At 42.6% G+C, this 26,369-nt stretch overlaps 1 protein-coding gene across 5 annotated transcripts in view; it reads right to left on the bottom strand.

The window, feature by feature from the left end:
* Positions 1 to 26,369, bottom strand: part of LOC105496922 (protein kinase, DNA-activated, catalytic subunit) — a 189,831-nt gene that overhangs the window by 78,820 nt on the left and 84,642 nt on the right. For 4 of the 5 annotated variants that reach the window (XM_071068288.1, XM_071068291.1, XM_071068289.1 and 1 more), the window contains exons 41-54: positions 19,137 to 19,344; positions 17,963 to 18,141; positions 16,965 to 17,133; positions 16,659 to 16,724; positions 15,486 to 15,558; positions 13,898 to 14,046; positions 12,868 to 13,005; positions 12,543 to 12,662; positions 11,178 to 11,321; positions 9,265 to 9,416; positions 8,130 to 8,261; positions 6,700 to 6,811; positions 3,424 to 3,548; positions 3,184 to 3,333 (exon numbers count right to left, since the gene is read on the bottom strand). In XM_071068288.1, coding sequence (XP_070924389.1) covers positions 3,184 to 3,333; positions 3,424 to 3,548; positions 6,700 to 6,811; positions 8,130 to 8,261; positions 9,265 to 9,416; positions 11,178 to 11,321; positions 12,543 to 12,662; positions 12,868 to 13,005; positions 13,898 to 14,046; positions 15,486 to 15,558; positions 16,659 to 16,724; positions 16,965 to 17,133; positions 17,963 to 18,141; positions 19,137 to 19,344 — 1,917 coding nt within the window. The remainder of the gene's footprint in view (positions 1 to 3,183; positions 3,334 to 3,423; positions 3,549 to 6,699; positions 6,812 to 8,129; positions 8,262 to 9,264; positions 9,417 to 11,177; positions 11,322 to 12,542; positions 12,663 to 12,867; positions 13,006 to 13,897; positions 14,047 to 15,485; positions 15,559 to 16,658; positions 16,725 to 16,964; positions 17,134 to 17,962; positions 18,142 to 19,136; positions 19,345 to 26,369) is intronic. The other variant, XM_071068290.1, reaches the window with a different exon arrangement.

Raw genomic sequence — 26,369 nt, 5'->3', positions numbered from 1 at the left:
CATAGGTTGCAGTGACCTCAGGTCGCGCCACTGCACTCTAGCCTGGGTAACAGAGAGAGACTCCGAGAGAGAGAGAGAGAGAGAGAGAGAGAGAGAGAGAGAGAGAGAGAAAATCCAACATCCTTGCATGATAAAAACCTTCAACTGGCCGGGTGTGGTGGCTCATGCCTGTAATCCCAGCACTTTGGGAGGCTGAGGCAAGCAGATCACAAGGTCAGTAGTTCGAGACCATCCTGCCTAACACGGTGAAACCCAGTCTCTACTAAAGAAAAAATACAAAAAAATTAGCCGGGCGTGGTGGCGGGCACCTGTAGTCCCAGCTACTTGGGAGGCTGAGGCAGGAGAACGGCGTGAACTCAGGAGGCAGAGCTTGCAGTGAGCCGAGATCACGCCACTGCACTCCAGCCTGCGTGATACAGCGAGACTCCATCTCAAAAAACAAAAACAAAAACAAAAACCCTCAACAAACCAGGCGTCAAATGAATATTCCTCAAAATAGTAAGAATCATCTATGACAAACCCACAGCCTACATGATACTGAATGATGGCAAAAACTGGAAGCATTCCCCTTGAAAACTGGAAAAGACAAGGGTGCCCACTCTCATCACTCCTATTCAACATAGTACTCGAAGTCCTACACAGAACAATCAAGCAAGAGAGAGAAATAAAATGTATTCAAATAGGAAAAGAAGAAATCAAACTATTCCTCTTCTCTGATGGTATGATTCTATACCTAAAAAACCCTAAAGACTCTGCCACAAGGTTCCTAGAACTGATAAATGACTTGAGTAAAGTTTTAGGACACAAAATCAATGTACAAAAATCAGTAACATTCCTATACACCAATGACATTACAGCTGAGAGCCAAATCAAGAATGTAAGCCTATTTACAAAGGCAAAGAAAAGAATAAAACACCTAAGAATACAGCTAACCAAGGAGGTGAAAGATCTCTACAAGGACTACAAAACACTGCTGAAAGAAATCGGGTATGATACACATAAATGAAAAAATACTGTTAGAATAGCCATTCTGTCCAAAGCAATCTACAGATTCAATGCTATTCCTTTCAAACTACCTATGTCACTTTTCACAGAATTGGAAAAAACTATTCTAAAATTCATATGAAACCAAAAAAGAGCCCGAATAACCGAAACAATTCTAAGCAGAAAGAACAAAGCCAGAACATCATATTACCCAACTTCACTATACTACATGGCTACAATAACCAAAACAGCATGGTACTGGTGGGGGAGGGGGGGAGAACCACAGACACACAGACCAATGGAACAGAATGGAGAACCCAGAAAAAAGCCACAGACCTACAACCATCTGATCTTCGACAAAGTCAACAAAAATAAGCTGTGGGGAAAAGATGCCTCATTCAATAAATGGTGCTAACTGGCTAACCATATGCAAAAGAATGAAACCAGACCCCTGCCTATCACCATATAAAAAAATTAAGATGGATTACAGACTTCAATGTGAGACTTCAAATTATAAAAATTCTAGAAGAAAATCTAGGAAATACCCTTCTCGATATCAGCCTTAGCAAAGAATTTAAGACTAAGTTCTAAAAAGAAACTGCAACAAAAACAAAAATTGACCAGCAGGACCTAGTTAAATTAGAGACTCTGTGCAGCAAGAGATACTATCAAGCGGGTAAACAGACAACCTATAGATGGGAGAAAATATTCAAAGTATTCACAGACTATGCACCTAATGAAGGGCTAATATCCAGAATCCATAAAAAACTTATTCAACAAGTAAGAAGCAACCCCATTAAAAAAATTAGCAAAAGACATGGATACTTCTCAAAAGACATAAAAGTGGCCAACAAATATATACATATACGTATATATGTATATGTATATAATTGTACATATACGTATATATGTATATGCATATAATTGTATATATACATATATATGTGTGTCTGTGTATATATATATAAAGGTCATCACAAATCATCAGGGAAATGCAAATGAGATACCATCTCACACCAGTCAGAATAGTTTTCTTAAAAAGTTAAAAATATAGCAGATATTGGCAAGGCTGCAGAGAAAAAGGAACGCTTATACATTGTTGGTGGGAATGTAAATTAGTTCAGCCACTGTGGAAAGCAGTTTGGAGACTTCTCAAGGAAGTGAGAGTTGAACTATCATTTGACCCAGCAATCCCATTGCTGGGTATATACACAAAGGAAAATAAATCATTCTACCAAAAAGACACATGCACCCATATGTTCACCATAGCACCATTTACAACAGCAAAGACATGGAATCAACCCAGGTGCCCATCAATGGTGGACTGGATAAAGAAAATGGCACATATATACCATGGAATATTAGGCAGCCATAAAAAAGAATGAAATGTCCTTGCAGCAACATGGATGCAGCTGGAGGCCATTGTCCTAAGCGAACTAGTACAGCAACAGAAAAGCAAATACTGCATGTACTTACTCATATGTGGGAGGCTAAACACTGAGTACACACAGACATAAAGTCAGGAACAATAGACACTGGGGAACGAACAAAGGGGAAGGCAGGATATGAGGCAAGAGTTGAAAAACTACCTGCTAGGTACTACGGTCACTACCTGAGTGACAGATTCATCTGTACTCCAAACCTCAGCATTACGCAACACACCTTTGTAACAAACCTGCACTTGTACCTCCTGATTCAAAAATAAAAGTTCAAAAAATGAAAAAAAAATTACATAGACTAAGACTGGAAAAGAGTACGGGGACAGGGAAATAATATAACGTAAGTGATCAGCAGCTTTCTCTTTTAATATATACTTTCATGCTATGTTGCAATTTTGAAAATAAATGAACAATTTAAACACATTAACAGAAGCTTCTCACTTGGCAAAATAGGTACAGAACTCAAAAGCACACATTTTAAATCTGAAGAGAGCCAAGGTAACCCCACAGGCCACCTCCTTCATTTATGGGTGAAACACGCCCTAGGATGTCCCAAAATGCCAGGCCAAGGGCGCAGGGAGCAGGCCCACCTCAGCAGATGTCCTATTCTTAAGGTGCCTTCACCTTTTCTTCAGAGATTCCAACTTCACAAACGTGCATTTCATCGAAACCCACAGGTTCTTCTTGAGTTGAAGATGTCTGAACAAATTGACACTTTATGAGCCAATGGGACCCAAGAGCAGGGCTAGTGTTCACTCACCTATGTCTCATGACTTGAACGAAGTCCTTGCTCTTTAACTGGAAGTACAGCTCTGTCATTGCCTCCACACGACAAAGTACCACCTCCAGACAGAGTGTTTTCAACACTCCATGAAATTTTGGCAGCAGAAAGAACACAGCATTCATGAACCTGGGGGACAAGAGGACTGGTGAGAGGAGGGCCAAGGACCCTCCTGCCCCCACAGGCTCCGTGGACACAGGCTCCCTGGACAGCCCATACCTGTCTGCAAGAGGAGGGAAGCTCTTGGTCACTTTGTTTAAGCACACAATAAACTTGTCCTCCATGGTATTTTGATGTTGCTTCAATTGTTTCGCAACCAGTTCACACAGAGACTCCTCCAGCATCTGAAAAATTAAGTTTATTTTCAAATACACAAAAGTGGAAATGTAGATTAAGCACTGAAAGTAAGGTTTATCGAGTATTTAAGTGAGCCCAAAGAAGGTGTTCAATGTTATCACCTACAACAAGGCAGATGATAGGACAGAAGGTGCTGGGGATGTCTGCTGGTCGGCACTGACCATCGCACACCCTTAGGTTCTGGATCCTTGAGTTCCTACACCTCAGTGAGCCAGTCCACATCACTGTGCTCTGCGCTGAGCACCCAGGTGTCTGGTTCGTGTGGATGTCAGATCAATGAAGATTAGCGTTTCCTACTGACACCAAAACACTTGGTAGGACCAGTAAGTCCTTTGAGAAGCTAAGTTAAATGGCTAAATATTGTTTGAGACATATTTTATGATGTTCAGATTTCTGATAAAAAATATTCACACGGACTAGAATTTTCAAACAATTCTATTCACACAGCAGTCCACATCACTGTCTGCTCACGTCCTGCCTCTTTTCACCAAGTGCTGCTAACTGTTACATATTCATCTGTATATCATCTGTCTCCCCTCCCCAAATGCCAGCTCCCCAAGGGCAGGGACGTGACCTGTCCTGTTACCTACTGCATCCCTAGAACCTAGAACCAGAAAGTCCTCAAATGTCCTCCACACAGAGACGCACTCAGTGGAGTCCACTGGAAGGAAGCAACAGAAAACACTGCTGTCCTTCCTGGCTCACCTCCTTCCTCACAAACATCAGAAAGAGGTGTAGGCAACCTTTTCAAAGGCATGAAGACTGAACAGTTTTTCAATGCAAACTCAACACAGACTGAGCACCTCAAATCTGAAAATCCAGAATCCTCCAAAATGCAAAACTGTTTGAGCCTCAGCATGACGCTCAACCAAACGTTCACTGGAGCATTTGAATTTTGAATTTTTGAATTAGGGATGCTCAAACAGTAACTATCATGAAAATATTGCAAAACCAGAAACTGAAAACACTCCTGGCCCCAAGCATTTTGGAATAGAGATACTGTACCTGTAGTATGAGGCTATTTTTAAATTATCTTAAGAAAAACCCTTAACACAAAACCACAAATTTCAACGGCCTGAACCCCATATAGAATACATATAGTATTACACTACCGATTCATCAGCTGTCTTTTTATTAAAAGTATTTAATACGACAACACAAGGAAATGATCACAATCTAGCAAGTAAAGAAAGCAAGTTATAAAACAGTATGAATAAGAGAGACCAAGGACAGTTGAGCTGCGTGCCACAGGTGTTGAGGGATGTTGCGTGGGAAGAGCGCAAGCCTCTCTTACTGACTTCTTTTTATTTTTTTTGAGATGGAGTCTTGCTCTGTCACCCAGGCTGGAGTGCAGTGATGTGACCTCAGCTCACTGCAAACTCTGCCTCCCAGGTTCAAGGGATTCTCCTAGCTCAGCCTCTTGAGTAGATGGGATTATGGGAGTGTGCCACCACGCCCAGCTAATTTTTCTATTTTTTGTGGAAACAGGGTTTCACTATGTTGGCCAGGCTGATCTTGAACTCCTGACTTCAAATGATCCACCTGCCTTGACCTCCCAAAGTGCTGGGATTACAGGCATGGGCCACAGCACCCGGCCTCTTACCAACTTCTTTATGTTTACTCTGCTTTCCAAATTTCTACGATAAATCTGTATCACTTTTATATTCAGAAAAAAATATGTAAAACAGAAGTGTTTTTTATTCTTAAATTGAAATTTAAGCCATGAGATTAAACCTGGGGATCTGCTGTAACTTGCTCCATTTATGGTGGAAATGAAGCATATTATGTAGATTCAAACCTCATATTTAGGGATGTTAGAATCATCTTGTAAAAAAGTTCTACTGAATTTAAAAAATCTGTTTATTTACAAAAATAGCTGATAATCCCTAAAATAAATTACAAGTAATGTTTGATCTTCCCAAAGGGGTCATCTTAATTTTATTTTAAATCCAAACAAATCCATATTTGGTGACATGGACAAGGGTCCAATCACAGCACCGGGCCCACTGGTGCCTGCTCAGGACCACCTGGCTTCTCCTGAGCCTCTCCTCATCCAGCCCCACAGTGACTAGGCCTGGACTCTACTCTGTCCTTTCTTTCAGGAGAGTTAACTGAGCTGGGGGTGCAAACTTGAGAATCATGAACATAAAGGCAGTCTATATCAAGTCGTGAGGCTGAATGAGGTGGGTAGGGGAGCAGTGAGTGAGGCCACAGCAGAGCTGTGGAGGTGGTCAGGGAAACGCAGCTGAGGAAAGAGAGAAGGGGCCGCCACAGGAGGAGGACAGGAGCCAAGAGTGTCCTCAGGGTGTGACCAGCTGGGCCACCTAGACAGGCTCTGCAGCAGCAAGATCCCGAGGGACCCACAGAGCACCTAATCCCAGTGATGACCCTGAAACCCACAACCCTGCTTGGGCAACATGGCAAAACCTTGTTTCTACAACAAATACAAAAATTAGCCAAGCATAGTGGCATATGCCTGTAGTCCCAGCTACCCAGGAGGCTAAGGTGGGAGGACGGCTTGAGCCCAGGAGTGCAAGGCTGCAGTGAGGTATGATTACATCACTGCACTCCAGCCCAGGTGACAGAGCAAGACCCTAGCTCTAAAAAGACTTTAAAACAGTAAGGAACACGTTACTTCTTTATTCAGTCCTCTTATCTGAACAGTGCACTGCACTTAAAAGTTCAGTTAGGCTCATCTCACAGTCCTGTCCAGTGGGCAAGGCAGCAGTACTGAGAGGGTCGCCTGGGAAGTCCCTTCCCCTGTTCAATAGCTACACCAAAAACTGCAAGGGGAGGAATGGACTGGGAGACCACAGCAGCTATCTACCAGGACAATTTCCTCCACAAGGAAATCCTGAGACCACATTCACAGTAATAAAAGCTGGTTAAATACTCTCATCTTGATTTTATATTACCAAGACGGTTGCTGACCTCTCCACGTTCACCAAGTTTCCAAGGTGTCTAAAAAATTGAGTGTTGTATTTGCTGTATTATAGTAAGGAACAGTAAAATATTAATAAATGCAGATGCCCATTTTGTTTCTAATACCATACAGGAAATAAACATGTAAGTATCAAGGGTCATAACATATCAAAATAGAGTAAGAGGTATTTATTGAAAATTGCATAGCACACTCACGTTTTTTCTCTCCATAACATATCGAAGTATAAGTCCTAAAACTTCTGCTGCAGCAGCATACACTTCTTTATATCTTACAAAGGACATATTATTCACCAAAGCCTGAAAGTATCTACAATAAACACAGAAAAGACATATGCATCAAATAAACCATTCTGTTGTTCCACAAATATAAATGACAATTTTCCTTTTCATGTCATACTGACAGCCTAAATTGAGGAAATCTAAATATAGAACGTGATGCAAATTCCATGTACAAATGCACACATCAGCATGTATTTAAGGGTGCCCGATGTCATAACCAGAAAATCGTAGGGCAGTCTGCTGTCCCATCATGCAGAACCGCTGCAGCTGGACCATCCCATAAGGCTGAACAGAAAGCTGCAGTGAAAGACAGAGCTACTATCCAAGATCACGGGGCACTGACTCCCTTTCAAAATCCACCTCCTATAGCAGGACAAGGACAATAAAATGAAAAACAGCATACTCCCAATGCCATGCTGTGTGAGGAGGCTTCCCAGGGAGCCTCACATCCACTGTCTGCACTCAGGGGACTCTGCAAGGTTGTTCTGGCATAGAAGCCAAAGGCCCAGCCAGTGACTGTCTAAAAGGAGCCGAGTTCCCACTGAGGCTGCTGCGAAGCTGGCTGACTGCCTCAGCCCTGAGGTCACGTGTCATCTCTGGCACCAGTAACTGGTCCAACGGTGCTGGGGGGCCAACACGGAGGACCAAACAGAGAGAGTGAAACACTCACAGGGATGGGAGAGTCAGGTAGGGCAGGCGGAAACCCAGGGAGTGGCCAGGAGTCAACACTGACTTCACAACCCTCAGGAGCAGGACAAAGAAATACCCTTTTGTGATGTCCCGTAACCATCTTTCTGAGGCCTCTTGTCTTGGCATGTCACACCCAGCTGCCCTAGCTCCCAGGCAGACACTGCAGCCCAGCGTCTACCAGCCTTCAAGGTCAGAGAGCCCAGAACAAAGCCTCCTGAGGGGACTGCGTTACTTTTGGAGGTAAATGTTCAGAGTATCAGTTTAGAAAATAAGAAATACCAACTCTCATCTGTCAGCATGTACATGAAAAAAATTACACTGTTTTAAACACCTATATTTCTTATTTGCCCCAAACATATTTTTTCTTCCAGAAAAATCTAAATCCAACTTCCTACATTTAGGAAGAAAAAAAATTTTTTGGTACAGATGGGATCTTGCTATGCTGTCCAGGCTAGTCTCGAACTTCTAGACTCAAGCAATCCTCCTGCCTTGGCCTCTCAAATGTGTTAGAATTACAGGCATGAGCCAACATGCCTGGCCAAGAAACATTCGTAACATGGGTCTGGTCCTTAAATTTATCAAAACTGCACCATACCGAAGTCTGTCAATCCAGTTTGGGTAGACGTGACCTAAAAAATAATCAAGCAAACACGTACTCGCTACTCTGAATGCCACACTGCGGGTCATAGGGAGGCAGGTCATTGGCCATCACGATGCCTAGCAATTGAATCCCTACTGAGTTGTCTTTAGAATTAGGATCTTTACCGGAAAACTTTTCAAATATTAACCTGAAACATAAGCACAAAGGAGAAAATTGAGACTGTCACATAATCAAATAAGAAGCAGAAAGACAAATACAGAATTTTACTTTTTTGAGACGGAGTCTCACTCTCGCCCAGGCTGAGGTGCACTGGTGCGACCGAGACGGAGGCTTGGAGTCTCGCTTTGTCGCCCAGGCTGGAGTGCAGTTGGCGTGGTCTCGGCTCGCTGCAAGCTCTGCCTCCCGGGTTCACGCCATTCTCCCGCCTCAGCCTCCCAAGTAGCTGGGACTACAGGAGCCCACCACCACACCCGACTAATTTTTGTATTTTTTTTTTTTAGTAGAGACGGGGTTTCACCATGTTAGCCAGGATGATCTCGATCTCCTGACTTCGTAATCCGTCAGCCTCGGCCTCCCAAAGAGCTGGGATTATAGGCGTGAGCCACCATGCCCAGCCAAATACAGAATTTTCTAAAGCTACTCTTCAGGGTAAGAAATGCTTTTTCTTTATTTGTTTCTTCCCCAGGTCTAGCTTTGACTTTATAGAAAAGCTTTTTCTTTTTCTTTTCCCATATCCAATACCCCTGCTTGCTAACACCTCCTGTTCACATCCAGGTCACTTCAGCTTTGTAACACTGGCAATTTTATCACCCTCATATTTTAATTATTTGCCTAAATTCTCCCTTAGTTGACAGCAAAACTTTTTGAAAGTTTTAGCTTGCCTAAGGCTACAAAAAAAGAAATTACACACAAGTCCTACCCACCTCCCACCACCCTTTACCCCATGGGCCAATGGAGGGTGGTGCCCCTCCCCAGCATGGAGACATCACAGGCAAGCTGAGGGGGAGGGCAGGGCCACCGGAGGGCGCATCTGGACACACACTCTGGAGGCTGTGGTTTAATTAGTAACAACAAATTATTTCCTTCCTCCTATCATTTCATGTAATTAAATTTCACTGTAATCATCATTTACCACACACTACATTTTAACCTAAATTTCTAAACAATACTGCAAAAACCAGTAAACATACCTATAAGGGATGGATAAACAATCCTTCCAGCACTCGACAAGGGTCTTTATAATTTCAAGGTTGTGTCTAAACACAGCTCTTTTTGGATGAAAGACATGTTTCATTAGGAAATTAAGCAATCGATTTGCTAACACTTCATCCTTAGGAACCCCCTGAAAAGGTACAGAAATTCTGTATTAATATGCGGCACTCCATTCTGGAAAAGCATTTTTTAACTCAAGTTCATTTAAAAAAGAAATCTGGCATTTTACAGGAGTCCGACTCCAGTTCAAAGCCCTGTGATTTTTCAGAAACAGGCAACAACAAAGGCTGTCCCTGGCAAGAGGACCAGGCACCGCTGGTGCTGCAGTCTCGGAGCTGCCGTCCAGGGTGCAGGCTGTCAGCCGCCATGACCCATGCAAGCACCTCTGCATTCCTCCCTGGAGCCTCCATGCCTAGGACCGTTTATCTGAGGCCCTGGACAGGGGTCACCTGCAGGGCAGGGGGGCGGCATGAAGGCACTTTCCGCACTCTGACTCAGTATCCAGTGCTTTCTGACTCAGCTCTTCCCCCATAAAACTGCACGGCCTCTTGTTCAGGGCCTCTCAACAGGGAGACGGCCCATGTCTGTGCTAATCCGCCTGGCTGCTGAGCAGTGCACCATTCCAGGGGCAAACAGAACAGGGGGAGTCTCCCTCCAATGTTAGCCTCTCACTTCCATAACTCCAGAGTGAGTAAACCCTTCACTGCAACCCGCTTTCTGGCTTGCTGTTACTTTATTCAGCTACCCTGAGCCTGGCAGTTCCACTCTCTTGAGTTCAGCTGAGCCGCTGACTCAATATTATCAGCTACATCAATCTCTTCCAACGGATTCTAAGTTAAACTAAACCCCTCTTAATTTTTTCATTTTATTAAGCAGAATACAAAGTATTTCATTACACTAAGACAAAGAAATCTAAATTTGGTTAACTATGAAACAAATGAGATGGGCACATCCAGAGGCAAGCGTATGAGAAAGCTCCGTGTATTTTTTTGTGGGGAGGTGGTGGTGGAGCAGGGAGAACGCAGTCTCACTCTGCTGCCCAGGCTGGAGCGTAATAGTGCAATTTCAGCTCACCGCAACCTCCACCTCCCCGGTTTAAGCCAATTCTCCGGCCTCAGCCTCCTGAATAGCTGGGATTATAGGCATGCAGCACCATGCCCAGTTAATTTTTTTAGAAGAGATAAGGTTTCACCATGTTGGCCAGGCTGGTCTCAAACTCCTGACCTCAAGTGATCTGCCCGCCTCGGCCTCCCAAAGTGCTGGGATTACAGGTGTGAGCCACCACGCCTGGCCCCGCATGTGTATATTATATTTAATACAGACTGTTCCTACCATCTCCTCACACGAAAATGTTTATATGCTGTCAGTGTTCACAGTTACATGTGTAGGCAAAGCTCGAACAAACACACACATCTACACTGCTGGGTACCGCATCTGCCTCAACATAACATGGTGTTACCATCTGGCAGCTACTGCTGTAGCCCTAATCTTGCCATTACTGGTATCAGTCAATACTCTGGGAGTAGAGAAGCTGGCACGAACGCCAAAATCTAGGGACTTCAGGGCAGAAGTTCTCAGAGCCTCCCATTCAGGGTTGGCTGACATTCAGTTTACACATAGTGTTAATAAATTTGCAATCTCATTTCTAAGGCAAGTAAAAGCAGCAAACAAAACAAAACAAACACCTGAAAGCTTCATAATAAAAGCAATGTCAGACAAATAAAACTAGAGCAGGCTGAGGCCATTTGGTTTAGAAGCACACCAGCAATGTAGCAACAAATGCTGAAAACCATAGCACAGTCAGTGAGAGGGACCTGAATTATGTGTCATAGGCTCTATAGGCTATTGGCAAAGGATAATATATTAACATAAAAGATGCATCAATCCTTACTGTCGGAGTGGCCAAGCCTGTCCATGAAAGAATAGTGGCCACTATCTCAACCACCATGTAGTGAATTCCTTCTCCTCCATTGTTTTCAGAAGCAGCCAGCTGCAACAAGGGGCTAAGCCAGTGCTTCGCGTAAGGGCGAAAGACCTACAAAAGGATGTAAAAGTCAAACATCAAAGAATGGTCTTGAATTGCCAAAATATTAATACAAGACTGTATCTTCCATCAGCTAAAATTTCATTCTATGACTGGACCTAAAGCCAAAAGGGAGGTAAGCACGTTAAAGTGAAGTCATTAGTGTGGGCCCTAATCCAATATGACTGGTGTCCTTATTAAAAGAGGAAATCAGGACACACAGACAGATACAAGGGGGGAAATGAGGTGAAGACATAGGGAGAATGTCTCTGACACACCACACAGTGCTCGAGGCTGCCAGATGCTGGGACCAGCCTGGACTAGGCTCTCTCATAGCTCTCGAAGGAACCAACCCTGCCGGCAGCTTGATCTCAGGCCATGGCTGTCTGAGTTCCCCCAGTGTGGCACCCTGAGACCATAGGCCCAGGGTGTGAAGAATCAAGTGAGCCTTGAGGAAAGCAGGTCCTATTGCAGCCCTAGAGCAGCCTGTCAGGGACCTCCTGACAGACTCACCACATCTGCAGAGCTGCCCAGAATGACCTTCTACGGAGCCAAGTGGATGGTGTTACCCCACCACTTAGTGCCCTTCAGTGGTTCCCTGGTGCTCAATGAATGAGCTCAACCCTCTGCATAGCTCTGGATGGCCTGGCCTGGCTGTGGTCCAGACCACACTCCCACAGCCCAGGCAGTCAGTGCAGACTTGCTCAGTTCACCCAGAGACCACCCGTGCTATGCTGCTCCTTCCCTGCCGAGTGCAAACTCCCACTGCACTACACCACGTCTAGCTCAAAGGACTTTCCAAAATCGACTCCAAGATGCTCCTACCTGACAAACTCAGCTACTGCCTAAGTAAGAGTCAGCTGTTTTTCATATAGAGTTAACAGGAATATTTTCTTCCCCCCGCTCCGCCGTTTTTTTTTTTTTTTTTTTTTTTGCTACTATACGTTGGCAGCTGTAAGAAAGCGGCTACATGTACTTTATACAAAGACCACTTCTAACTCACAGAGGTGAATTTACATTTGTTAAGAACGATAAAAGAATGGTGACGAACAAGTAGATATATATTGGACGGCTAATCAGAGAACAAAAATGTCATGCTCTGTACCTTTATATTTTCCTTTTTTGTGAGTGTTTTTAAGTAGATTCACAGAATTGCAATTGATTCATTCATAGAATTGAATAAACAGACTTATAGAATCTATTCAAAGAATAAAGAAATAATCAATTACTTACCTCTTCTGTATTAATAATAAGCTTGGCTAAGAAGAGACGGATATTTAATGATACTATTGGATTTCCCAGTTTGCCATGGAGGAATTTCATCCAAGGAGGAAGATCTCTTGGCACTGAATCCTAAAATAAAACATTCAAAATTACCTTAAAAAGTGGAATAAAATAATGTTACGTTTTTGATATGGGAAAACAATGACAAAGTAAGACATGAACAACAAAAAAATCACATTTATTTGATAAGCAGTTTGGTTTTGTCTTCAATATTAAATGTTAATATGACACCAATAAATACAGTATTAACAGATAAGATGAGTGGGAAAAGCACCTCTTCTCCTTGAGGCGGGCCCAGACTTCTGTGCATATGCTTCACCAGGGCCGTCAGGGGCGCCATACACTCGTGCCGATTGAGCTCATCCATCTCCAGCTCCAGCACATCATCATGCACCGTGGGGTCCCGCTGCTCCTGCGAAAGGGAGGGCCCAGGAGAGCAGAGGGTACAGTTAACATTCAGTGGACACGGCAGTGGATGTGGGAGGTTCTTTCTGGGGCAACAGCATATAACAAACACTTCGGTAATAACGATGATTTGGTAATATCAAATACACTCACTGTACAATTAACACATAAGAAGGATTTCATGTCCTCCTTGTATCCCAAGTACATATTCCCCCTGCCCTGTCTGCCCAGTCACTCCACAGGGTGGCTCCTGAGGTCAGATGTCTCTGCTACACTGACCCCTGACCCTCATCTATCGTCACTCCCCAGGGTGGCTCCTGAGGTCAGATGTCTCTGCTACACTGACCCCTGACCCTCATCTATGGTCACTCCCCAGGGTGGCTCCTGAGGTCAGATGTCTCTGCTACACTGACCCATGACCCTCATCTATCGTCACTCCCCAGGGTGGCTCCTGAGGTCAGATGTCTCTGCTACACTGACCCCTGACCCTCATCTATGGTCACTCCCCAGGGTGGCTCCTGAGGTCAGATGTCTCTGCTACACTGACCCCTGACCCCCATCTATGGTCACTCCCCAGGGTGGCTCCTCAGGTCAGATGTCTCTGCTATGCTGACCCCCTGACCCGTCTGTATGGTGACTCCCCAGGAGTGCACCTCAGGTCATATCATCTTTGCTATGTTGACCCCTGACCTCCTACTGTGCTGATGATATCTGACTGCTGAGTCAACAGAATAAAAGGCTAGGAATTAGATCTTTGAAAATTCTCCAAATTAACTCTATACTCTGAGGGCTGTCAATGGACAGGGAACTGGCTTCCTGTAGTAACAGCAAGGCATAGCTGTGACCCCCTTTCTTCACAAACATCGACAATATTCTTTTAGTATGTGAAATGTGATCACCCGTCTCCGAAAACGACCAGTGGTAGGTCTAGGGTCTTGGGAGCTGTATGAATAGCTCTGAACTCCGGTTGAGAAATCAAATTGACTCATTTCTTCACTCAGGGTACTGTCTGCCAAATATGACAGGGAAGACATATAGGAAGGACCATCTGAAATATAAAAAAGGAGAAAATTACATGTATTCAAACACAATCAGTAAGAAATGTACTTCTCTAAACTCAAATGATATGAAAATGAAAGGGTATTTTAATCTAAGGTTTTCATCAACCCGGTGATTATTAACCCATTATCCAGATTAAGAAAGCAAAAAGGAAATGGGGAAGAGACCTCAATTTCTTTTTGTTGTTATCAAGCAGTTATTCTGTCATAGACAAGGAAATTGTTATACTGGGCCAATTTTGCATATGATTAACAAATTTTCTTTGCATTTAAAATTTTGATAATGTACATTTTGCCCATTAAGTCTAACATAAATGTGGGAAGAAATACTACTGAAAAGTAGCTAATCCAAAACATTTAAGGGATTTAGAAAATTGGTCCAAATTTTATTCTCATATCAAGAAATGATGATAAAGCTATAAAGAAAAATTAAGCAAAAAACAAAAACAAGGAGCATATAGAGGGATAGAGGACTAATTTTAAATAGAAGAGTCTATTTCAGGGGTTGACATTAAACAAAATGTCATGAGGTATGCTGACACCTGGGGTTGAGGGTATTAGTGGAAACAACCTGGGGCAAAAGCAAGCCTGGTGCCTACAAGGCACAGGGAGGAGCCTTATGCTGGAGTGAGCAGGAAGAAGGGCTGCAGGGGAGGGGGTCAGCAGATCAGGGTCTTTGAGCAGCTCTGTCCTGAAGGAGATGGGAACCCACAGTGAGGTTGGGCACAGAAGAGTGGCTGGAAGGACTTGTATTCTACTGTAGACTTCTGAATGTATCTAAATAACATACAAATACGGCCGGGCGCGGTGGCTCAAGCCTGTAATCCCAGCACTTTGGGAGGCCAAGACAGGCGGATCACGAGGTCAGGAGATAGAGACCATCCTGGCTAACACGGTGAAACCCCGTCTCTACTAAAAAAAAAAGTACAAAAAACTAGCTGGGCGAGGTGGCGAGCGCCTGTAGTCCCAGCTACTCGGGAGGCTGAGCCAGGAGAATGGCGTAAACCCGGGAGGCAGAGCTTGCAGTGAGCAGAGATCCGGCCACCGCACTCCAGCCTGGGTGACAGAGCAAGACTCCGTCTCAAAAAAAAAAAAAAAAAAAAAAAAAACATACAAATACAATCCATATGCAAACAATAAAACACCAAGCTAATTCTGTACTTTTAAAAAAGTGTAACATATCTGAGCCCCATCTGGCTGCTCTGAGACCTTTTCATGCAGCTCAGTTTAGCTAAGTACATTTCTTTCAAAATATAATTCCATTTGCCACTTAAAATACTTTTTCAAACTCAATTTCAATGTTTTAGGGCACTTAAAGCATTTTCTATTTACATAAAAAAAATCTTACTCCTCTACTTGTCTTAGAATGAAACAAAACAAAATAACCCACCGATTTGAATCCTTTCTCATGATTTTGAAAACATCCTACCTGAGTCCCCATTTGCTGCTTCTCTGGCTTCCTTCCTAATTTCAATATACTTTTTCTTTCTTTCCATAGGAACCTATTGGGCAGAACAAAAATGTAAAACATTTTATAATAACAGTCATGCTTTTTCTGTTTCAGTAGCAATCTGGTAAAAAAAAAAAAAAAAAAATTATAAATTTTTAAACAAAACAAATCAAAAAATTTTAAAACAAAACAAATTTGAAAGCACTCAAAACATAACCTCAACAAGAGACTAGTGAGTGTCCCTTAAGGAAAGCCCTTCCTGCAGATTCCCACAGAACTTGGCCCAGGCACTTAACCTCCATCTCAGCTCTGGTATAGCTCACTGCATACAGTGTGTACTAAGCTCTTATGCCTGGATTGCTGATAAATTTTATTATCTCTGAGCCTCAATTTCTTCAAATCTAGTTATGATATCATGGTGCCTTACACTGTTGTATAGAAGTAACATACAGCATGTGTCTACATGCTTAAGGTGCTAGTTTTGTTGTTTTTTAGTTCTTTGAACATATGCCTAGAAAACAATCCTAGTCTTGTTCAAGGCAGGATCACCATTCACATATAGTGGTGAAGCACTAAGACGTGGTGGAGGTCAGCAGCTGTGCGGGGAAAGTGCACGCCATGGGGGATGAGCTAAGCTCTCTGCCCATCTTCCCATTTCCAATGGGTGGTGAAGGCAGCAACCAACACATTCTCACCAACTGTCCAATTGCTGAGGCTGGCACGTCAATCTGAGTTTGGCTAAAACAAACCTTGTCCCATCTGCCAGAGCAAGTCTTCCAGTTAACCCATGACTCCTCCATGATCCTGGCACGTTGCCCAAGCAAGTCCACAGTAAGGATCTCAATTTCTTTGACTGGAGCAATTCACTCAGAAAACAACTTCTGGGATATGTCCTAACACTTGCTTTTACTGGCACTGTCTTTCCTTCACATGTCAAGAGATGAAATCAAGTTCTGACAAATTTTGTAGTTGCCTGAGATTGTATCTGAAGCTAAAATTGCCAGTTTTTGTATAAACTACATGAAACTACCAGTTTTTGTTGAAAGCCGATTTGAATACTGGCAACTTAACGTGTTCGACATAATATGGTTTTCTTTGTGAGCACTTGGTAAGTCGTCTTTTTTAACTTAGAACACTGACAATTTCACTCACCTCAACTTCTACAGGAAAATTATAGCGGCGCTTCAGGTCGATCAGATTTTCAAAAATAAGCAAGTTCTGTGAATACAAAGAATCATGTAAAAATAGCTGAATGGTGAAAATCCTCATAACTGATGTTACTTTAGAATTAATGCTATGTAGTAACTCATGGAAAAGCACTCCAGCTTTAAATATACCTATGCAGAATTAAAAGAACCACATCTTTAATATAAGATGGTGCAAATTATAAGTTTAATATAATCTAACTTTTGAACTCCTACAATGACAACAATAGTGCACACCTTAGGAGAGGCCTACCTTTTCTGGTTTTTCACTAAACAGAAAACCTTGGTAAAATTTTAACTCATTGAAGACACAGCAGATGACAGATATGGCGCAGTTGTATGCTGCACAATGGTAAAGTCTTCTCCTCTCCAGCAGCTGATTCTCTCCTGCCATGTTCTCTGTAAATGCATCGTAGCACAATCTGCAGAGAGATACACATGACAAATCAATTCACACAACATGGCAATCACTGCTCAAGCCCTAATGCCATTCCCATTCAGCCTTTCTCGAGTGTCAGGCTTGTGCCAGGCAGAGTATTGGGCACTGGGAATATGAAAAGGAGCATGTCACCCATCTCACAGCAAGAGCAGCATACATACATGGATCTCGCAACACAGTGGTCAGTGATGCAACGGCATCAAGTGCAGTAAGTAAACAGAGGAAAGCAAGGAGGACAGACAAAAGCCCAGTCATGACTGAACAGTGACATCATTCACTGATGAGATAAGATAGCACTAAGAGGAGGCTAATAACGATTTTGTTTGGAGATGCAAAATGAGACACGGCAAAGTCTGTGTTCAATATTTACTAGGAGGAGAATTCCACTAAAAGACAAGTTTTAGAGAAAATACATTTGACTACTTTTGTGTTTAGAATGCCTGTTAAAAAATATTTACTATTCCTTTAATTTCAAATCTCAGAAAAAATACAATACTCTAAATCTTTTGTTACTGAAAATCACAGTACTAAAAATATATCAAGCTATTCAAGGGGAAAAACAGCAGGAAAAGAACAGTAAAAGGAAAAAGTTTTATTATTTGTAAAATATTAGTACAAGATAAAACAACTGTTATCCAATACACCCTAAATTAACACCCTAATTAAAGTTCACCTAAGTGGTTTATAAGAAGAAAACTATAAAAGCTCAGTATCTAAATAAAATATTTATTCACATTATATACACAAATAAAAATATATGTACCCAGAGCATTGATAAATACAATAAAATCCAAAATTAAGTAAAATCTTACTTAATCAGTGTCTTTGTAAGTTCATTTCCTTCTGTAATACGCGAGCCATGGAAAACTTGATTAATTTTAGATTCCTTAGCGTGAACATCATCTTTGGGAAGACGAGAATACATCACATCTAGAATCTTATAGTAGCCCATCTTCTTCGTGATTTGAGTATCAAAGGTAGATTCATTTAGCTTCAAAAAAGTAACATATAATTATCTTTGGTCTTATTAAACATGAAATAAACCTTATTGAATATACCAAATTTAATACTTAATATCCTTTAGACAGACAGAATTTTAACAGTCAAAAACGCTAAATCACTTCAATAAGAAAGCATGCAATTGTCCAGGTCTAGAACATGAATACAAGCATTTGATATGTTACACTGGGTGAAGCAGGAAATAATGCATGACATCCAAATAGTGAGCCAAGGGTAGAAAATGTTTGCACAAAATCTTACTGAAGACAAGGGAGCAACAGGTGAAAATCCAAAATTCTCAGCTATTTTGAAGTTTGCATTAACAATGCGGCATCTGGGTATTCATAGTATTTCCCAACACGATTCCAAGGGAGGCTGAGTGATACATCCCACCCTTGCCCCACAAAAAGTATCCAAAAGATGCCCTCATTCCTGAATCCTACCTCCTCATGTGGCAAAAAAGGACTTTGTAGACAAAATTTAGTCAAGGGCCTTGTGATGAGGAGATTATTTTGGATTGTCCAGGTGGGTAGGCCATAAATGAAATCACAGGCAACCTTGTAAGAAGTATGTGTAGGGATATTAGATAGACAGGAAATGGAAATGTGACCAAGGAGGAAGAGACCAGGGTGATACCAGCGCAAGCCAAGCAATGCTGGCAGCCCCCAGAACTTGGAAGAGTCTGGGAACAACTCTTCCCTGAGTTCCCAGAGCGAGCGTGGCCCTGACAACACTGTGATGTCAGCCCAGTGAAACTGATTCTGGACTTCTGGCCTCCAGAAGTATAAGAGACTATCCAAATTTGCATAAGCTGTTACAGAAGCCACAGGAAATAAAGGTAGATCCCGTTTAGCCACAGGCTGTTATGTGGCACACTCCTCGAACAGCAGAGGCCATGTGACTGAGCACACAGCAGTATCTAAGCACACCAGTCAAATAGGCTGCTCACTTCTTATTACTATTTAACTGATTTAAGGTGTATGATACCTTTGTAAACCTGGACTTCAACACATCAATGGCATCCACCACAATTGTGCTAAAGAATTCTCTCAAAGCATCCAGGCTACAGTGCCACAGCAGAGTAAGGAGAGAGCGGTCCACAAAGGATTGGCGTGTGAAACTTAGGCGGGGGTCATCCTTCCTGAACATTTCATACACGCTTTCCAGAAGGCCTACTTGTGTGACGCATGAACCCCTAAGAAAACAAGATAAAATTATATGAGCATCCCTGCTTTGAAGAGGAACTTTATGAGTGCCTACTACATAACAGGCAAAGTAAACACCAATGATTACAAATCACAAAAATAACTTTAAGGACTATATATATGCAAAACCCACAAAATACAAAAAGCATTTGCACATGAACCATACTACTTTTATTCACTCCCCAAAATCTTCAAATCAAACGTGGGCATTAAAAAGAGGAATGTTTCATTTACTTTCAAATCTGGTCTTGCTTCAAGAACATCTGAAAGGCTCTGGAAGAGTCTCAAGCTTAAAACAGACACATTTCCAGGATATAAAACTTAGAAGTTGGCCGGACGTGGGGGCTCACGCCTGTAATCCCAGCACTTTGAGAGGCTGAGCCTAGCAGATCTTGAGATCAGGAGATTGAGACCACCCTGGCCAACACAGTGAAAACCTATCTCTACTAAAAATACAAAAATTAGCTGGACATGGTGGTGTGCGACTGTAGTCCCAGCTACTCTGGAGGCTGAGGCAGGAGAATCGCTTGAACACGGGAGGCAGTGGGTGCAGTGAGCCAAGATCGCACCACTGCACTCCCACCTGGCAACAGAGAGTCTGTCTCAAAAAAAAAAAATTCAGAGGTTATGATTTTAAAGTTCTAGTTTCTCCCTACCAATGAACCATCGTTGCTATTTTCCAAACAGAAATATACCTATCTGGTCCTTTCTCACCTGAAAATAATATATTTGAATAATCATCTATAAAGTTCTGTCTATAAACCTATAAATTAAGAATGCAGAATTAGTATCTCATCTATAAAAATAAGAGGGTTAAGACTAAACGACCATTAAAATTCTGATGTCATGAAGTTAGATAACCCGTGCAAAAATATTAGATTCAGAAGGTAACTCAGTCATAAAGACTATAGGACACTACTAGATGCCATACAGGCTTTGCAAAGTTCGTTTGGGTACTACAATGGACTGAATGTTTAAGACTCCCCAAATTTCTATGTTGAAATCCTGACCCCCAATGTGATTGTATTAGGAGGTAAGGCTGCTGGGAGGTATCAGTGCCATTATATAAGAGGTCCCAGAGGCCAGGCGTGGTGGCTCATGCCTGTAATCCCAGCACTCTGGGAGGCCGAGGTGGATGGATCACCTGAGTTCAGGAGTTGGAGCGCATGGATCACCTGAGGTCAGGAGTTCAAGACCAGCCTGGCCAACATGGTGAAACCCCGTCTCTACTAAAAATACGAAAATTAGCCTGGCATGGTGGCAAATGCCTGTAATCCCAGCTACTCAGGAGGCTGAGGCAGGAGAATTGCTTGAACCTGGGAGGCGGAGGTTGCAGTGAGCTGAGATCACACCTTTGTACTCCCGCCTGGGCAACAACAGAGAAACTCTGTCTCGAAAAAAAAAAGTCCCAGAGAGTTCCTTGCCCCTTCTACCGCAGATGACTCAGAGAGAAGGTGCTGCCTATAAAGCAGGCAAGCAGGCTGTCATTAGATACTCCGTCAACTGGCAGCACGTTCTTGGACTTCCCAGCCTCCAGAACCATTAGAAATGTATTTCTGTTGTTTTATAGGCCACCCACTCTGTGCTATTTTGCTATAGCAGCCTGAAAGGAATAACATAGGCACCATCCTAGGTTCACTTTCTCTTGAGGAGCTTTCTACTAGCAAGCACAGTAGAGATGCACATAAAACATCCGACTCTTACATAAAAAGCTAAGATGGTAAGGAGAAGCAAAATAAAAATAGCAAAGACCTAATGTTAAAAATGGGCCCACAGATGATTTACTGAAAAATAAATGCAAATTAAATATATAAAAATTATGTCCAACTTCACTCATAATAAAAGAAAAACTAAAGTAACAAAGGGAAACCCTTCCTCACCTATAAATTGGAAAAAATCCAAATGTTTCAGAATGTTGGCAAGACAGTGGTGAAACTGGTACTCTAGTACATTACAAATAAGGAAGGAATGCAAATAATACAGCCCCAAAAGAAGCAATACAGAGATACCTGGCAAAAAATACAAATGCACTTACCTTTTCATCTGCATTTAGGAATCTACCCCAAAGATACATGGGCAAATACAAGATGATATAAACACAAGGTTATTCACAATGGCATTATTATTATTTTTTTAAAATATTTTTGTAATGATGGGGTTCTGCTATGTTGCTCAGGCGGGTCTCAAACTCCTGGGCTCAAGTGATCCTCCTGCCTCAGCCTCCCAAAGCACTGGGATTATAGGTGTAAGCCACCGCATCTGGCTTCCCTGTGGCATTAAGTTTAACAGCAAAAGATTGAACCCAGAAGTTCATTGGCAAGGGGCTGCTTTAAAATACTATGATACTTCTTTGCAATGAAGAATTAAACACCAATTTTTTAAGGAAAAAAATGAGGAAGATCTCTATATGCTGATAGGACAAGATCTGTACAAGACACAAGTGGAAGAGATAGGAAGGTGATAGGGCAAAAGAGGAACGAGAGAGGGCCAGAGACGGAAGGAAGATCCTCTGAATTGTAGCTCATTATATAGCTTTGATTTTAGTCATGTAAATATCGTACACGTTCAAAATGAAAATTGAGTCAAAAGAAAAAACAAAATTTCTAAAATTTGAAAATTAATTAAATAAGCACTACTAATTGGTGTAATAACCACACATCAAGAAAAAAACTACATCAAATGATTTTGGAACACAAAATTTGACTGTATATCCTTAGATGGCATGTACTAAGAAAATTATAACTAAAATGAAAAATTTAAACTTCATCTAGCTGTCATTATTCTATGTAATAATACTGGTATTGTTATTTTTGAAAGTATTTTGTGTATATTGTAAAGCCATTGAGTAATTATAGACTATCACTGGAAACAATATTAGAAAGGAAAAGAGAACAAGATGCACAGTGTAAAGGAATAAGAAAAAAAGTTACATTAAAATCCTATAAAACAGAAAAAAGAATAAGAAAAAAATTTTAATAGTAAAAAATTTGGTTGTCTTTTATTTATTTTTGTTTATTTTTTCAGGCTCTCTGGCCTTATTCCCAATCTCAGGAAGCATGCAGTCCTTCACTATTACATATTTTGTTGGCTATTGGTTTTTCATAGACAGCCTTTGTCAGTTTTATCACAAATGAATGTTGTAGTTTGTCAAAAGTTTTCCTGCATCTACTGAAATTATAATGAGTTTTTGTCCTTTATTCTATTAATACAGTATCTAAGACTAACTGATTCCCAGAAAGAAAAGCAACCTTGTATTCTTACAATAAACACCAATAGGTTATGGTGTATAATGTTTTGTGGGTGTTGCTGAATAGGTTAATGTATCTTTAAACATTTTTGTGTTTATACTCAAGAAGGATACTGGTCTATAGTTTTCTTGTGCTGTCTTTCTCTTATGTTGGTCTTGCTACTTGCCTCACAAAAGGAGTTGGGAAGTGTTCCTTCCTCCTCTATATCCTGAAGGGTTTATGAACTACTGGTATAATTTCTTTTTAAATATTTTAATTCCAGGCACAGTGGCTCACACCTGTAATCCCAGCACTCCGGAGGCTGAGGAAGAAGCCCACAAGTTCAAGACCAGCCCAGGCAATTTAGGAAGAACCTCTCTACATTAAAAAAAAAAAAAAAAAAAAAAAGGCTGGGCTTGATAGCACGCCTGTAGTTCCAGCTACCAGGCAGGCTGAAGGAAGACTACATGAGCCCAGAAGTCAAGGCTGCAGTGAGCCATGATCATGCCACTGCACTCCAGTAGGGCAACAGAACAAGACCCTATCTCAAAAATAAATGAATGAATGATAAAATTCAATGGAAGGAGTGGACCAAGAAAGCTAAATAGAAGCCTCTAGTGATTGTCTCCCCTGCACAATGCCAAAATGAACAATTATCTGTACAAAAAAGCACCTTCGTAAGAACCAAAAATCAGGTGAGTGATCATAGTACCTGGTTTTAACTTCGTATTAAGTAAAGAGGCATTGAAGAAACTAAGAAAGATAGTCTTCAATCAACTATACCACTCCTTCCCCATCCCCCAGCAGCAGTCACATGCAGGACACAGAAGCTGTGCACTTGGGGGAGGAAAAGCACTTTGCATTGGAACTCAGTGCTGTCCTGTCACAGCAGAAACCAATCCAGGGCAGAATTTAGCCAGCACTCACTGAGAGAACATTTAGAACAGCCCTAATCAGAGGCAAACTATCGATCCCAGTGGTCAGAAACTACATTCTGGCAAGCCCTGCCACCATGGGCTAAAGTGCCTTGGGGTCCCAAATAAAACTTGAAAGGCAACTAAGATGACAACAACTGCAATTCCTGGGCAAGTCCTGGTGCTGGGCTGGGCTCAGAACAAGTGGACTTGGGGGGGCACATGACCTGAGATACCAGCTGTGGCCACCATGGGAGTGCTTGGCCATGCCTACCCCAACCCCAGGTAGTACAGCTCGCAGTAATAAAAGTGACTCCTTTCTTCTGCTTGAGGAGGAGGGGGAGAGTAAAGAGGACTTTGTCTTGCAACTGGGATACCAGCTCAGCCACAGTAGAACAGGGCACCAGCGAGAATCCTGAGTCCCAGACGACATTTTTAGACACACTCTGGGCCAGAAGGGAACCTGCTGTCTTGAAGGGAAGGGCTCAGCCTAATGGGATTCATCACCTACTGACTAAAGAGCCTTTGGGTGATGAATTATCAGTGCCAACCAGGTAGTACTTGCTGTGGGCCTTGGTTAAGACCCAGGGCCATGCTGGCTTCAAGTGTGACCCAGTACATTCCCAGTTGTTGTGGTCACAAGGAGAAACCCTTTCTGCTTGAGAGAAGGAGAAGGAAAAGTAAAGAAGACTTGCATTACGTTTCATGCCTTGCAACATGGGCACCAGCTTGGCCACAGAGACGCAATATCCCCAGAGGGCTTCTGGGGTCCCCAGTTCTAGGCCTTGGCTCTTAGACAGGATTTCTGGACCTGCCCTGGGCCAGAGGGGAGCCCACTACCCTAAAGGGACAGACTCAGAACTGGCAGCATTCACCACAAGCTGACTACAGAGCCCTTGACCCTTGAGTGAAAATCAGCAGTAGCCAGGCAGTCCTCACTGCAGGCCTGGGGCAATGGTGACCACAGGGAGAGACTTCTCTATTTTAGGAAAGGGGAGGGAAGAATGAAAAGGACTTTGTTTTGCAGCTTGGGTACCAGCTCAACAGCAGTGGAACAGAGCACCAGGTAAATTGCTACAGTTCCCAGCTCCAGGCCTGGCTCATAGATGGCATCTCTTGACCCACCTGGAGGCGGGGCGAAATCACTGTCTTGAAGGAAAGGACACAAGACTGGTTAGATTTGCCTCCTGCTGATTGTAGAGCCACTGGGCCTTGAATGAACACAGGCAGTAGCCAGGCAGTGGTCACTGAAGGCCTTCAGTGAGACCCAGTGCTGTGCTGTGCTGTGCTGTGTGCTTCAGGTCTGACCCCGTGCAGTCCCAGTGGTGGTGGCTACAGAGGTGCTCGTATCACCGTTCCCCCAGTTACAGGCAGCTCAGCAGAGACAGAGAGACTCCATCTGTTTGAGAAAAGTAAGTAAAGGAAACAAGAGTCTCTGCCTGGTAAGCCAGGGAATTTTCCAAGATTGTACCAAGACCACCAAGGTGGTACCTCTATAAGTCTGTAAGAATCACAGTGTTACTGGGCTTGGGGTACCTCCTACAGCAGATTATGACTTAGGGTGGCCCCTAAAGCAGATATGGCTTCAGTGACCAAAGACTTAGATCAAACCCCCAAGTACCTTCAAATACTTAGAAAGTCTTCCCAAGAAGGATGTATATAAACAAGCCCAGAAGACTACAATAAATACCTAAAATATTTAATGCTCTGACATCAATGAACATCCACAACCATCAAAACCAGCCAAGAAAACATGACTTCACCAAATGAACTAAGTAAGGCACCAACACCAATCCAAGAGAGACAGAGGTATGTGACCTTTCAGACAGAGAATTCAAAATAGCTGTTTTGAGGAAGGCCAACAAAATTCAAGATAATACAGACAAGGAATCCAGAATCCTATCAGATAAATTAAACAAAGAGATTGAAAAAATTTAAAAGAATCAAGCAGAAATTTTGAATCTGAAAAGTGCAGAGGACATACTGAAGAATGCACTGGAGTCTCTTAAAAGCAGAACTGGCCGGGCGCGGTGGCTCAAGCCTGTAATCCCAGCACTTTGGGAGGCCGAGACGGGCGGATCACGAGGTCAGGAGATCGAGACCATCCTGGCTAACACGGTGAAACCCCGTCTCTACTAAAAATACAAAAAATTAGCCGGGCGAGGTGGCGGGCGCCTGTAGTCCCAACTACTCGGGAGGCTGAGGCAGGAGAATGGCGTGAACCCGGGAGGCGGAGCTTGCGGTGAGCTGAGATCCGGCCATTGCACTCCAGCCTGGGCGGCAGAGCGAGACTCCGTCTCAAAAAAAAAAAAAAAAAAAAAAAAAGCAGAACTGATCAAGCAGAAGAATGAATTAGTGAATATGAAGGCAGGTTATTTGAAAATACACAGTCAGAGGGGACAAAAGAAAAAAATAAAAAACAATGAAGCACACCTACAAGATGGGGTTTCACCGTGTTAGCCAGGATGGTCTCGATCTCCTGACCTTGTGATCTGCCTGGCTCGGCCTCCCAAAGTGCTGGGATTACAGGCGTGAGCCACCGCACCTGGCCAGTATTTTACATTTTTAAATAATTAAGAGTATAACTGGATTATTTCTAACACAAAGAAGGGATAAATGTTTGAGGTGATGAATACTTCAGTCACCTTGACCTGATTGTTACACATTTTACACCTGTATCAAAATATCTCATGTACCCCATAAATATATGCACCAATGACCAACAAAAACAAAAATATATCATATATCTGGGCCAAGCACAGTGGCTCACGCCTGTAATCCTAACACTTTGGGAGGCTCAGGCGGGAGGATTGCCTGAGCTCAGGACTTTTGAGACCAGCCTGGACAACATGGCAAAACCCCGTCTCTACTAAA

The sequence above is a fragment of the Macaca nemestrina genome, chromosome 8, assembly GCF_043159975.1.
Source record: "Macaca nemestrina isolate mMacNem1 chromosome 8, mMacNem.hap1, whole genome shotgun sequence".
Lineage (NCBI taxonomy): Eukaryota > Metazoa > Chordata > Mammalia > Primates > Cercopithecidae > Macaca > Macaca nemestrina.
This window is presented reverse-complemented; position numbering and strand designations above follow the sequence as displayed.